General features: G+C 41.6%; 1 protein-coding gene across 1 annotated transcript in view; it reads right to left on the reverse strand.

Moving 5' to 3' along the window:
• Nucleotides 1-15364, reverse strand: part of PCNX1 (pecanex 1) — a 219248-nt gene extending 203884 nt beyond the window's left edge. Inside the window, 1 exon segment of the mRNA XM_036737003.1 lies at nucleotides 15044-15364. Coding sequence (XP_036592898.1) covers nucleotides 15044-15196 — 153 coding nt within the window. The 5' untranslated portion in view covers nucleotides 15197-15364.
• Between the last annotated feature and the right edge of the window lie 776 nt (nucleotides 15365-16140).

A 16140-nucleotide genomic window follows, 5' to 3' on the forward strand; every position in this document is an offset into this window, starting at 1 on the left:
AAGTTACAGGCTACAAAATAGCCTCTCCCCTCAAAAAAAAAAATCTACATAGCCACACAACAAGAACCAGAGTCAACAGAAAGAAAAGACCCGTTTAAAAGAAGTACAAAATGTATGATATATGTGAGAGTCAATCTACCAAACTAACTCAATAGTTATACTTACAAAATGTTCCTTGGAGAACTCAAACCTGAGAGGGATATAGAGTGTTCATGGCTGGGGCAAATCAATGTAATAACAATAATCAATTTATAGATTTAGTCCTACCAGACTATCAAAAGGATACTTTACAGAGCAAGATCTAAGATATAAGGGAAAATAATTTTTATATGTTAGAAATTAATTTTTAGACCTTGATCTCTTTTAAAAAGTAGTAATTATCAAAATCACTTGGTACTACTTTATAAAAAAAGGAAAATAGATCAGTGAAACAGACTAAACAAGCAATAACCAAATATTTGATAAATCTGAAAATAAAAATTACCTAGGTAACTGAGTCAAGGCTTGCCCAGGATCAAGTGTGATCATTATCATTTTACAACATCAGTGTAATTGGTTTCCTTTGTAATCCAATCAATGTATTTAATTTTATGGACTTAAAAACATTATTCTAAAAAAGCATCCATAGGTTTCACCAGACTGCCAAAAGAGTCCATGACACAAAAAGGGTTAAGAATTTCTTTCATAGGATAATCCATTCAGATGAATGCTTCAGTTAGGCAGTTGATGTTCTTCCATTTGCTCTTTCTTCTGTAGATAGTAAAGCTGAATTCCTATTTTCAAACCTTTTCCAAAAAGAATCTGTAATGTCTTGAGACCTGACGCAATCCACACAGTATCACTTGCAACAGGAGCTCCTAGAAGACCTCACTATCCACAAGGAATCCCTCCTTAATTGAGACTCTGTTTTGGATCCTCTCCATCACAAATTTAAATATTTTTGGTGAACATACAGGAATGTGTATCACATAATGTTTAGTATCAGAGAGTCATTGAAATGGATTATTTCTGTTGTTACATCTTCTAAGGAATTTTAAAGATATGTGCTATGACGTACTTTTAAAACCTTGATTTGCAGCTACTATAGAAAACTGATGATATGATCATGTTATTTAGCAAAACTAACTGAAGCAGATACTTGTGAAATCACTGGAAAGTGGAAAATCTTTAATGTGAAAAGATAATCTTGAGTATAAGGAAGTATTAATGACTATTATTAGAAAGTCAACAACCATGACCCCCAAACTAGCAATTTAGACATTTTAACTAACATCCTTTTTTTGGTAGATTTTAGAGGCTAGTTCAACTGGATCAACATGAAAATTTTAAAATATTATGTGGTTAATGTACTCCTAACCTAGAAAAGAAACATTAGATTTTCTTGCTTTTTAATTCCCCAACAACCTCCTAAGAATGAGTTAGTGAAAGATGCTGTTATTAAAAATTCAGTTATCATTTCAATTATTCTGATATATCAAAGTATTGGGATACCCTAACTAATAAGTTCATTGGTTTCAAGAAAGTACAAGTTGAAAATATGAAGTTAAAGCTGTTATAAGGACTTAGCTCCATGAAAACAGTATATTACCTTACAAAGGATTTTCTAATAGGGTTTAGTTACAATATATTAACAAAGTTATTTGGAAGTGGAGTACACTTGAACTTTGGTGATTTTAAACATTTCATTAGTGTAACTTACTTTAAAATCTTGCTAGAAAAAAAAAGGTTCATTCCTATGTCTTTTAGTTTCTAGTATAAAGTATTACCACCATTACCACCAATTTTTCTTCTACAATTAACAGATTCTTCCAAGTCCTGGGCATTGAAAATAATGTCAAGAGAATGACCTATAGATGACAAGCAATCCTCTCGTTATAAAAATTATTCTTAAGATACCACATGAAGTACCCAACGTCTATGCAATTAGAAGTTATAATCTCAGTTCCATAACGGCATCATCAGGAGTACAATTAAGGGAGCATTTTTAAGGATTTTAAAAAACAAATTTCAACAATTTTAAAAATCATTTTTGGCCTAATGAAAGTAAATGTCTCTTAAAACTTTGCTCTTTTTTGTTCCATGGACTCCCTAGTAAGGAGATACCTATAGACATCTTCTCAGAATAATACTTGTTAGATTTAAAATGAAAAGAAATACAAAATTCCAATTTGAAAGTTGGTGAAAATAAAGACAAAATGTTTTCCCACTCAGGCTCATGGATGCCCCAACATCTATCCACTCACCCAGGTGGGAGTCTGTGGATCCCCAGTTAAGAATTCATGCCTTACAGGTTTCAGAGGAAGAAATTAAAGATATCTATAGGCATATGAAAAAATGCTCTAAATCACTACTGATTAGAGAAATGCAATCAAAACAACTCTTAGGTACCACATCTCCCCTGTCAGATTGGCTAATATGACAAAACAGGAAAATGATAAATGCTGGAGAGGATGTGGGACAATTGGAACATTAATACATTGTTGATGGAGTTGTGAACAGATTCAGCCATTCTGGAGAGCAATTTGGAACTATGCCCAAAGGGCATACCCTTTGACCTTGACCCAGGAATACCACTCCTAGGGTTATATCCCAAAGAGATCACACAAGTGGGAAAGGGACCCACATGCACAAAAATATTTATAGCAGCTTTTTTTGTGGTAGCAAATAATTGGAAATCAAGGGGATGCCCATCAATTGGGGAATGGCTGAACAAGTTGTGGTATATGAATGTAATGGAGTGCTACCGGGCTATAAGAAATGGGGAAGATACGGATTTCATAATAACCTGGAAAGATCTACATCATATGATGCTGAGTGAGAGGAGCAGAACCAGAGGAACATTGTACACAACCACAGACATACTGATTCTGTAATGACTAACTTTGGTAGACTTGGCTCTTCTCAGCAATACAAGGTTCAAAGATAGCTCCAAAAGACTCATGATGGAAAGAGCCATCTACATCCAGAGAAAGAACTGTGGAGTCTGACTGCAGATGGAGGCAAACTATTTGCTCTCTTTTTTTTTTTCTCCTCTTTTTTGGTTTCTCTCTCATGATTCATTCCATTGGTCATAATTCTTCTTTACTACTTGACTATTGTGTAAATAAGTTTAATGCGAAGGTAAATATAGAATCTGTGTTAGACTACATGCCGTCTTGGGAGAAGAGGGGAGGGGAGGGGAGAGGGGAAGGAAGGGAAGAAAATTTGAAACTCAAGAACATGTAGAACTGAGTGTTGTAAACTAAAAATAAAAAATCTAATTAAAAAAAAAGAATTCATGCCTTGGAGGTAATCTAGTCCAACCACCTCATTTTACAGATGAAGAAAGTGAAGCCTGGAAGGACTTAAACTACCTGTATGATTTGGTAGTAAGTAGCAGAGCTATGTTTTAAACTCAAGTCATCTGAAGCCAAATCCAGTATTCCTTTCTGTCGAACCATAAACTAATTAAGTTTCACTATACATATATACTATAATAGTACAAAAACATATTTTCCAACATACCAGAGCTATACACAAAACAGACTGTTTCTGCTCAGGCAGCTCTTGCTTCTTCTGCTATTCCAGCTCCACCTAATTCCTATACAGCCTTCAACTTCATATTCAAACATGAGGCCTTCCATGACAGAAAATCTCTCTTTTCTCTGAACACCCAAAACACTTTTTTCTCTTTCTTAATACACTGTTAAATGTTACAGTTTATTATAGTTAAATAATTATATAATCTCCACTTCCCCTCCCCCCATCCTGGACTACTGATATCCTAAAGAGCAAGTCTGTTATTGTTCAGTCATGTCTGACCGTGATACCCTCTTAGGGTTTTCTTGGTAAATATACTGGAGAAGTGATTTGCCATTTCCTTCTCCAGATCATTTTACAGATGTAGAAACTGAAGCAAACAGGGCTAAAGGACCTGCCCAGTGTCACACAGCTAGCAAATGTCTGAGGCCAGGATTTGAACCCAGGTCTTCCTGACTCCAGGCCCAGTGCTCCATCCACTGTACTACCTAGCTTCCCTAGGTTGGAGAACAAGTACTATATAAGTATGAATAAGTATGTCTTACTCATCATCATATCTCCTGTAAAATCTCTTAAAATACCTTATAAAAGGTAAGCCCATGCATGTATGCACACACATAGAGGAATCAACAAATAATTGTTTTCGGGCTTACAGATGAAAGGAACTGTAGAGAAAGGATAGTTCAACTCCATGTCGTTTTTTACATATAAGTAAACTGAGGCCCACAGAGAAATGACTTGTTTCAAATCACCCAAATCCATTGGCTTCAAATCCAGAACACTTACCCTTAATTTATACGCTTCTAAATGTGTATTCTATTCAGAGCTTACTGTTCTGAACTACTACTGGTGATCAATTACAATTTCAATTTTTCTCTTCTTCTCTGTATAATCCTGGCCACTTTCAGGATCAATCAACGTTAAATTCAATAGACATTTGGTGGGAGGGGCTGAAATCTGACCCGTAATTACATTGGTATAGGGAACTCCTTGGGAGGAAAATCTCACTACAGGTGCAGATCAATATCTGCTCTGCAATTTAAGAGTTTCACAGGGCTGCAGCACTGAGATTAAATGACTTTGCCCCAGGGTCACACTCTATGACCCTCTATCTACTATATCCTGCTACTTCTCTCAATAAACATTTAATAAGCATCTACTATATACAAAGACACTATAGTAGAAGCTCTTTTGGTGCTAGCGGAGAGCTGTAAACTAAGGGGGTACCCATCAAGTGGGAAAGAGCTGAAAAAAAAAAGGTATATGAATGCAAAAAGACTACTACTGTCAGCATACGAATTAAATAAGAATCTTTGTAGAACACTTAGCACAGTGCCTGACACATAATAGGTGCTTCAAATTATTTCCTTCCTCCCTAAGAAAGGATGAAGGGGACAGTTATAGAAAAACATGGGAAATTTGTATGAACTAATGCAGAGTTGAAGTGAGCAGATCCAGGGTACTGTAAAAACAAATAATTTTGAAAGACTTAAGAACTCTGATCAATACAATAATAAATCATGATTCCAGAAGACCAATGAAGAAGATTGCTGCCCACTTGCTGACAGAGGCAGCTAGGTGGTACAGTGGCTGGAGCACTAGCCCTAAAGTCAAGGAAGCTTGAGTTCAAATCCAACCTCAGACACTAGCTGTGTGATGCCCTGTAAATGACTTTAGCCTCTGCCTGTCTCAGTTTCTTCATCTGTAAAAAGGGGAAAATAATAGCACTTACATCCCAGGATTGTTGTGAAGATCAAATGAAGTCATCATAAAGCATTTGACACACTGCCTGACAGAAGTATGTGTATAAATAGTAGTTATTATACACTAAATACTGAGAATGAAAGACATGTTTTTGGACATGGTCAATGTCCAACTTTGTATTGCAAGCCTATGAATATTTGTCAAAAGAGTTTTATTTTCCTCTCCCAGGACAGAAAATAAATTGAAAAAAAATTTTAACTTAATACCAATAAAGAAGACATAGACAACTAGGTGGCACAGTGGATATAGTGCTGAGAAGGACTCACCTCCCTGAGTTCAAATCTGCTCTCAAATACTTACTAGCTGGGTGATCCTGGGCAGGTCCCTTTACCCTGTTTGCCTCAGTTTCCTCATCTGGAAAATGAGCTGGAGAAGAAAATGGCAAGCCACTCCAGCAGCTTTGCCAAGAAAACCCCAAATGGGGTCACAAAGAATAGAACATGACTGAAATGACTGGACAACAAAGAGGCAGGTAGTTGGTCATCCCTCAATGGTCTGCCTTAAGAGGTAGTAGATCTTCAAGTAAATACTGAAGATTTGTCCAGTATGTTGTAGAGGAAATTTTTACTTCCTTCCAACTCCAGTAACTTGTGATTCTGAACATAAGCTATTGGTGTCTAATGGGAAAAATAAGAAAAGTATACAAATGGCTATAATAAAAGGCAGAATGTACACAAGAGGTATACAGAGTACTATGGAAGTTCATTAGGAAGTGCTTTCTTGATTTTCAGTAAATGAGAAAACATAATCAAATTTCACTGAAAAATATCACAAACTAAACTTACTCTTAAGTTCACATCATCTTTCAAAATAGCTACAAAACCTTTTAGTACAAACCAAAATCTTTACATAATTTAAGTAAATTCCCAAAGTCTTCCTGTTCTGAATAAGACTCTTTACTAAAAAGCTATTCAACCAACAGTTGAATAATTACATAATTTTTACACATTCTAACACTAAAAATTGTCCAGTCTCTACTATGTGACCCATGTGGTAAAGCTTTTCCATTTCGGACTCAGTATGACCAAAACACATCTTCACCCAAATCTGATCTTTCTCTTACCACTTTGGTTAATGGAACAAGCCACTTAACCTCTCTGAACCTAGTTTCCACATCTCCTTCTCTCCAAGGAACGAGGAGGTTAAAAAAACAGGAGGGTAAGTGAGCTATAATGGATTATAGATTTATAGCTGGAAGGGACCTTGGAAGCCACAGTGATAAACTCTCTCATTTTGCTGCAGGTAATCTCTAAGATCACTTAGGACTCTAAAACTGCATTATCTTCCCAGGCACCCAGCCTCAAAACCTCACATTCATCTTTGATTCCCCCTTTTCTTTCACTCTTCCCCACGTCCCCATGTTAAGCCCTAGCCACCCAACCTCTTCATTCTCTCTGTAAATGTCCTTTTTCCATTCCCACTCCAACCACAAATTCAGCCCCTCATTACCTAATGCTTGAAGTACCTTAACAGCCTCCTTTATAAAACTAGTTTCTCTACTTCCAGATTATCCCAGTCCACCCCACCCCCATCCTCACCCCTTTAAAATACGCCATATACTATAACCTTCCTCTGAAAGCTACAAAACTGTTACTTCCCTGATGTGAACATTGAGGGCTAACTACTGCCTACCCAAAAAGCAATCACCATTCTTCAATTAATAAATGGTCAAAGAATATGAACAAGAAGTTTTCAAAGGATGAAATCTAAGCTACCAACGACCATATGAAAAATTATCCAAATCACCAATAATTAGAAAAATAGAAATTAAAGCAACTCTAAGGTTGCTGTCACAGACATCAGATTGGCAAAGTTGACAAAAAAAAAAGTAGCGGGACTTTGGTAAAACATGCACATTGATACAATACTAGTGGAGATATGAATTGGTCCAACATTCCTTAAAGCAATATGTGTTGGGGGGCGGGGTGGGGGGGAAGACTAGTACCTCATGCAGAGGCATTGAGGGCTTGCTAATCCCTTTTCAGGGCTGCTCATCCACCTTTGGCATCCACCTGTCACCCAACTCTCACCTGTGACTCCAAGAAACTGCAGTGGTCACACCCTAGTAAAAGCCTCTAAGTAGATGGGCTAAACCAGATTCAAGGTAACCAACAGGTCTCAAAGCTATCGGTGAGTTAGGAGGGGATGTCTCCCCAAATATGTGAAGACTCCCTCATCCCACCTATCCCAAAGAATGGGTGGATGAAAACAATTTATCCCAGTGGTCATGAAGGCAGCTAGATCAGGCACTGTGGAGTGCTTAAAGCTTGGTCAGACATTGAAGACACCAAGGTCATTCACTACATCCTGGGCCATCACCAATCCTCCTGACTTTTGTCTTGCCACTCAGCTTTGAAGACTCTGGAAGAAAGAGTGAGGCTGACTATTTTGTGCAACTCTGTCTCACTTATTAAATCCAATTCTGAGAAAGTCAAGATATCAAACAAAGGATGTAACAAGAACAAAGCAATGTGGAACTATTCTCCAAAGTCACTAAACTGTAAATATCCTTTGACCTAGCCATCTCATTGACTCCGCCCATACCCAAAAGAGATCAAAGAGAAAGGGAAAGAACCCAAATAGGTACAAAAATATTTATAGCTGATCGTTCTGCAATGACAAAAAAAACCCTAGAAATAAAAGGAGTACCCACCAACTGAGGAATAGCAAACAAATTATGTTATATAAATGTGATGAAACAGTATTGTACAGTAAGAATACTATTTATCACTATTATTTACGTAGTGCTTTAATTATCTCATTTGATCCTCACGACAATCCCCATTTTACATACAAGGAAACTTGAGGCTAAAAAGGGTTAAGAAAGCAAATAAGTGTCTGAAGCAGGATGTGAACACAGGTCTTCCTGCCTCGAAGTCCAAAGGGATAGTTTCAGAGAAACCTGAAAAGATTTGTATGAACTGATGCAGAATAAATTGAGCAGGGCCAGGAGAATAATTTGTACCAGAGGTTCCCAAACTTATTTGGCCTACTGCCCCCTTTAAAAAAAAATTACTCCATGCTCCCCTGAAAATCTATTTTCTTTAACCTTTTAATGGTTTTTTTAAATTTGCATCACTTGAAAAAACATAATTTTTTAAATGATACATCTTAAGTTTAATAAGTTATTGTAAATGTTTTTTTCTTGCATTGAAATTTTGATGACTCAATATGGCATCTTATAACCATATAGTATCTTATTGTAAACAAGTTGTTACATGCACATATTCCTACAGATGCATGCTAGACTTCCCACAATGCACGACACACTTGCCTACCAACACTTGCTTGTTGAGACCCGTCAGTAGACTTGACCACTGATCAGTTATAACTTGCATTTTGTGTTTATTTGGAAAATAATGTAATCGCTACAACTTTAATTCTGTTACACAACAGATTAAACATGTACAAATGGTTTTTGAAAATCTTACCTCCTCTTCTTTCCTTATTCTTTCGCAGCCCCCTTATTTTTATTCAATGCCCCCCAATTGTACCTGAGGCTACTACCAGGCCCCCCCCCCAGCATTCTAGCTGCCCACCCCCGGCCCCACTTTGGGAACCTATAAGATAACAATACCACTAAGATAAACAACTTTGACAGATTTAAGAACCCTAATCAATGAAATAACAATGATTTCCAATGGTGAAACATGCTATCCACCTCCTTAGAGAGACATAGTGGACACGATGCAGAATAAGAAATATTTTTTGGACACGGCCAAAGTAGGAATTAGTTTTGCTCAACTACACATATGTTACAATGGTTGTTTTTCTTCCCTTTTTTTAAACTAATGGTTGCAGGTAGGAGGGAGAGGGTCAATGTGTTGTCTGAAAATTTTAGAAATAAAAATAATTTTAAAAATAAAGATGAAATTCCTTAGTCTTGCATTTAAGACTGTCCTCAACCTTTCTGGCCATATGCCCAGTACACTTTCCTATACTTTACTCAATTCAAGCTGGCCTTTTCACTATGCTTTCCTAGTTATTCCCCCAATTCCTGGATTTCCCTCTCCATCGATTTTTCTTTCTCAGTCTCCTTTGCTGAATCATCAGCCCTATCACATCCCCTAACTGTGAGTATACCCCAAGATTCTATCTTGCCTTGACCCTACATCCTCTTCTCTCTCTACACTTTCTCTTGGTAACATCATCAACTAATCTCTGCTATGAGATTGGCAAAAAGGACAAGGAGATGAATACTGAAACTGAAAGTAAAGGCACAGCTTTTAGTGTTTATTCTACAGAATTCTCTGAAAACATGCCATGGATTTGTACCACAGATTTAATTATCATCTCTATGTAGATGACTTATCAGATCTATACATCCAGTCCTGTTCTCTCCCCTGGGGTCCAGCATGGCAGTACTACTTATAGGATATTTCTTGAACTCATTATGTCCAAATCAGAAGTCATCTTCCCTTCCCTGAAATCCACCCACTACTGAGATTTCCTCTTTTTGCTAAGGGTACCATCATCCTTCCAGCTACTCAGATTAACAACCTGGCTATAATCTTCAACTTCTCACTGTTACTCATCTCATTTAACCAATCAGTTACCAAATCTTGATTGTTCCTACATCTCTAACATAGGTCCTCTTTTCTTTGCTGTACTTACACAGCCTCCACCCTAGCTCAGACCTTGAACACCTCTCACCTGGATTATCACAATAGCCTCCTGTTTGGTCTCTCTGCCTCAATTCACTTCCACTCTAAGGAGCCAAATAAATTTTCCTAAAGCATAGATTGGCCCAACTCACCCTACCTACTCAATAAACCATAGACTCTACTCCTTCAAGACTAACCTACGTTTCCAACCTTCCCCTGATGTCATGGTCCTCTTCAAAAACAGAAGGACAAACATAACTTGTGAGTAGACTGAGCTGCCTAAAAGGGGACCCACCAGCTGGCTGGGTAACTCAGCTTGTCCTCTCCCTCTCCTTCTCCTTCTCCAGAAGCTGCCCACTTAACTCGGGGTTTCCTGGCTAGATTCCTTCCTTGATTCCTTGCTTCCTCCTTCCTTCCACAAAACTTCACCACTTCATCACACTGTACACCACTTCACTCAGAAACTCATGAATAGGTCCCTGCCCAAGCTCCATTTAATGGCTGCATTTTGGGCCCTCCTGGCTTACAGTGATTGTCAATAGCAACTGTTTCTCTTTGGAACAGCAACCCAGAGGGTCTTCCCCTCCCAACTCGATCTTTTTCTCTTTAATCTTTTTTTCTAATTAAAGGGGCCATCCCTTGACTCACTTCTTAAAGACCCCTATTCACTGAATGGGCATTACCTCACTCTAAGTAGTACAGGAAAAGGCCATAGTCTAAAAGGGCGAGGGTCTCGCATCCTGGGTCATTTCCAGTCATCCTGATAAACATCAGGTCACCGGATCCAGATGGCTCTAGAGGAGAAAGGGAGGTTGGTGACCTTGCACAGCCCTCCCTCACTCAAATCAAAGTCAACTGCAAATCATGTCATTTCCCTGATGTCATGGTCCTCTTTGAAAATAAAGAACAAATACAACAACCTTTCCAACTTTATTACACACTGTACTCCTTCATACGCACTATAATCCAGTCTAACTAGCCATCTTCCTTACTTTTGCCTCTCATAATCCTTAATTTCCTTCAAAATTCACCTAAACCACCATTTTCTACATACAGCCTTAATGCCCACAGCTTCTAATGCTTTCCTCAAAAATGCTACCTTGTAACTTGCATGAACTGATGCTGAGTGAAGTGAGCACAACCAGGAGAACATTGTACACAGTAACAGCAACCCTGTACAATGATGGACTTTGTTAGACTCTTCTGAGCAACGCAATAATCTAAGACAATTCCAAAAGATTCATGATGGAAAATGCTATCCACATCCAGAGAAAGAACTATGGACTCTGAATGCTGACTGAAGCAAACTATTTTCTCTTTTGTTTTTTCTTTCTCGTGGTTTTCCCTTTTGTTCTGATTCTTCTCTCACAACATGACTAATATGGAAATATGTTTAATATGATTGTACATGTATAGTCTATATCCGACTGCATGCCATCTTGGGGAAGTGAAAAGGGGGGGGGAATTTGAACTCAAAGTCATGTGAAAGTGAAGTGCTGAAAACTAAAAATAAATTAATTTTAAAAATATTACCCTGTAACTATTTTGTATCAACTTACACATTTCCCCAGGCTAGACCATAAATTCCTTAAAAATAGTGACTACTTCACTTTGTGTTGATATTCCTAGTGCCTCCTCTCCTGACTTAAATCCTACCTTATCCTTCAGATTCCAATCAACCAATCCACAATTTATAGAAGACCTACGCTGTGCCAGGCACTGTGCTTTGTGTTGGGGATACAAAAAGAGGGTTCCTGCCCTTGAGTAGCTCACAATCTAATGGAGCAGCTCCAGCTCTAGATGCTATCCTGCATCCTCCAGGAACCTTTCCTGGAATCTCCGTCACAAGTATTTCCCTCTCTTCTAAACTCTCAGAGGCCTCATTTTACCTCTTTTGCTCAAGTATATTCTAGCCTGTATTAGTTATTTTTCTTATCTCCACTGATTTTCAGTTGGTTTAAAGACTATTTACTCTGTATACATCTTGTCTGAAAAAAATTGTTTGCATGTTGTTTCCTCCTTTAGGATGTGATCTCCTTGATCTTTGCCTTTCTTCTGTCCCTAGCCCTTGGCACAGAGCTTGGCACATAGTAGGAACTCAATCAATGCTTGTTAACTGACTGCTACTCATCTTTGTATCCTGCCCTTCAGCACCCAGCACAGTGCCTTAATTGCATCCTCTATAAATAAATAGCATATTTTCTAACATTTTTAGAGAATTCTGTAGAACAAACTCCAAAAGCTATGCCCTTAATTTCAACTTCAGTAGAGGCAATTCTTACTTTACAGAAATCCCCATCGTGCAAATTCAACACCTATGTTTACTTTACAGTACTGTGCACTTTCTTTCACTCCTTCCCCTCTTCTTGCACCTGTCCCGTGGCTTGGTGCTCCATAGTATCCCAACCCCCAACAACAACAACAAAAAAAACCCCCAAAAAAAAAAAAAGAAAAGAACTCCAAATGAAAGTAGAGGGGAGAGACCTTCACTGCTACTGCTGCCTCAGGATGGGGGGCTTGAGACCTCCCGAACCAAGAAAAGAGACCATTGCCCCACTCTGCCTTGCCTACTGTGTCCCTGTGTCTGTCTTCCCTTGGTACTCAGTACTCAGGTACTGCATGTCTGTCCCCACCAGCCCCAACATGTCACCAGTCCACAGGCCCCTCCTGTCTGTACCCATGTCTGGCCCCCATTTGTCTGTCCCCCAATCTTCCTCTGGGTTCTGGCCTTGCCACCCTCCTCCCTCCACAGGCAGGAAGCCCCTTTCCTGACTCCCTCCACCGTGGCATAAGCAAATTGGCATTAAGTAAAAATACACAAAAGTCACTTTATGTAGGTCCCGGGACCAGCCCACTTACATAAAGCAAGAATTGTTGGTGACCAGCCCACTTATGTAAAGTAAGAACTGTCTGTATTCTCCTACTCCCTCCCTTTTCTAATCTCATTTAACAGAGTTTGTTAATTAGGCCAATCGACTTGACCTTAGTAATCACAGTGCCTGGGAGCAGTTAATTTATGGAACGCTTTGTCCTAGGAAGACATTCACTAATCCACATACCTGACTCAAAAAGTTGTTTTCAACTTAGGATTTTTCTGGATATATCAGTAAAAGCTCAAAAATTCCCTGTGTTAATCCTAAACTGTACTCTTCACTCCCCACTAGAAATATCTATTAAGATCGCAATTAGAAAGACAGCAAATATAGCTCTTTGCCAAATAAATTATTTTCTTTTTCCTAACAGCTGATTATTAAGGCTAGACACTGAAAAATACACAAACAGCAATGAAGTATCTATCAGTGGGATTCAAGTAAAGAGGTTAAAATTTGTAAACTGTACACACAATAAATCTGCAATATGAAAGGGCAAACAAAAAAGTCCTTGAAAAACATTATTTTAATAATAGTTATAATAATGAAAATTAGGCTTTTCACCTCAAACTTCCACCCAATACAGTCACTAAATACAAAAGAAGTTTCAACAAAGTAAAAACCTTATGGAGAATTTCATTTTTTAAAGAAATTATCAATTTTCTTCTAATAAAAGAACAGAAATACTCTCAGGAAAAAACCATAATGTCAAACCTAAAAAGACAGCAAAAATACACACTTAACCCTTCCTAGAGTCAGTAGTCTAACAGGCTGTGACTTAAATCTTTTAGCATTTCTTTGGCACCACAAAGAATTACCAACTTAGAGAAAATATAGTTTTAGGAAAACGCAACTCAAGAACAAAGTTAACATTTCACATCTTACTTTCCTCCCCTCCAGGAAATAAGTTACAATTATTTTTAAAGTATCATCTCTTTCACCATACCCTAATGCCCCACCCTAACCTGGGGTGTCAAAAAATCACCTCGAGGTGTCAATGATAATACAGTTAAAAGACAAGAGCTTTAGGAAGTTAATCAAAGATAAATTCTGCAATAGGCAGTACTCTCCTCTTCGAGTTAGGTATAAGGGCCTTGAAAGAACCCAAACAAATCTCCTTAAACACTCTTCGAAGGATCCTCCTCAGGCAAGGCATGCGAACGCAAGAACCAGAGCCAAGGCGTGAGAAGGGGTGTGTGTGATTTTTAACGAGACATATAAAGGTAAGATGCCAGATTTTAATCCACTACCTTTAGAATGGGCAAATACAGCACATGGATCCAAAGGATCCCAAATATATTTTAAACAGTAGTGCACGCTCTTCCCAGGACTTGGGATTGGTTAAGGGGGGGAGGGGAAAGTGGAAGAGTGGATTCTCTTCCCATGGAGGGCTTTAGCCGAGAAGGGAGCTCTGGCAAGGGGCAGCGGGGCCAAGAGCAGGCCAGAGAGAGAGCCAAAGTTCCTGGGAGGAAATGCCGAATCTTGGCCGGGGCGGGGGGGGGGGGGAGGGGGGATAATCATTTACTGAAGATGCTGAGACCGGGGCCCATTGGTTCTGATTGGCCTCGGTGGGATGCCGAGAGTGTGGAGGCCCAGCTCCAGGGAGAGCGTGCCTAGTGGCACAGATTGGGGGTGGGGGTGGGGTCACCTCGCTCTCCATGCCTCCTCCACGTTACCCCAATTTAAGAGGTAAACTGAGAGAGGAGCCCGGAGCAGCCGCGCCAGCGAGGGGAAGCGTGGGAGAGCGGGACAAGTGGCCAGCCTCCAGGAGAAGGGGCAGCGAGGGCGGGGGTCCGTGCTCCCCCTAACGGGGGAAAGCGGGCGGGCAGAGGCGGGGAGCTCCCTAAGGGAGAAGGGGACGCAATTGGGGGAGGCGCCCCAAAGGAGGAGAAGGGGCATAAAAGGGACAAGCAGAGGCAGGGGGTATCCCTAAGAGGGGAACGATGGGGGTGTCACCCTAAAATGGGAAGAAGCAGTGATGGGGGGGATTGCCCTGAATGTGAAGGGGCAGCGATGGGGAGGGGGAGCCTAAGTCAGAAGAGGGGGTGGGGGGTTCCTGAAGGGGAAGAAGGGGCAGGCAAAGGCAGGGGTCGCCCTAAGGGGAGAGGAGCAGCGATCGGAGGGTGGCCCTCAAGGGGGAGAAGGGGCGCAGATAGCGGGGATGGCCTGAGGGGGGAGAAGAGGCGGGAGTCCCCCAAGGGGGAGAGGGTCCGGGACCACCCCCGCGCCGGGCTCCCCCGGGCCCCAGCCGGGCACAGTGGCACGCGCACACGCGCTCACACTCACCATGTAGAGGGTGAAGGGCAGGCCGAGCAGGAACAGCCACAGGTAGAGGTGCAGCGCGTTCACGAAGGTGCCTTGGTGCGGGTCGTAGTACCAGCCGCCGCTGAGCGCGGCCCACACCCCCTGCCGGAGGATTTGCAGCGTCTGGGACCCCATCCCCGCCCGCCCGCGCCCCGAGCCCGGGCCCGCGTCTATCCCCCTTCGGAGCGCGGGGAGATAGGACCGGCGCCGCCGAGGCTGAGGCTGCTACTAGTGCCGGAGGAGGAGGAAGAGGAGGAGGAGCCCGGCCTGCGGAGGGCCGCCGCCGCCGCCATCTTGTCCCCTAGCACCCCGAGCGGGGCCGCCGCCGGCCTGCCGCCAGCGCCCCCGGGCCCCGCCCCTTCCCCGGCACGGGCCCCGCCGCCAGGACCGCGACCCGAGCCCCCGCCAGTCGCCCTCCCGCTTGCTCGCTCCCTAACGGGGTGAGAGGGAGGCCCAGCCCGAGAGAGCCGCACCCCCTCCGGCTCCGCCCCCTCCTCCTTCCAGCCCCCTCCTCCCTCCAGCCCCCTCCCCTCCGCGCAGGCGCTCTCTGCCGCCCTCTCTCGCCCTCACGGAGAAGTGCTGGGCGAGGGAAGCGTGGACCGGGCTGGGGCTGTTCCCGGCTGTTCGGGCGTGGGGTTAAAGAGCTTTAAAAGTCACATTGGAAGTGCCAGCTCCAGGGCCTTCCTTCTAGTGTCCAGAAAAATCGGTTCCTCCTGATTCCAAGAAGAAGGCAGTCGGTCCTCCCTCTACTGTCCCCCTCTACACACACACGTGTCCCGTATCTCCACCAAAATGAAAGTAGCGCTGGTGACGGACTCTGATGTCCATCGCAGGCCTGGAGGAAATGAGCGCTTGTGATGGGACTGCCCACCCTTTCTTGCGCACGGTCTGAGACCTAAAGTCTGATCCAGATTTTTGTAGAGATTTGGGGCTTAGCTCATGCCAAGGCTGGATAAAGGCCAAGATCATTGCATGAAGTAGGCGAGGAGAGCAGGGGAAGGTTTAGGATTTGTTTAGTTTCTGGCAGATAACTTGACAAGATGCTGGAAGATACAAATGATGGATGTAACGGAAGGACG

Source organism: Trichosurus vulpecula, chromosome 8 (genome assembly GCF_011100635.1).
Source record: "Trichosurus vulpecula isolate mTriVul1 chromosome 8, mTriVul1.pri, whole genome shotgun sequence".
NCBI classification, from domain to species: Eukaryota; Metazoa; Chordata; class Mammalia; order Diprotodontia; family Phalangeridae; genus Trichosurus; species Trichosurus vulpecula.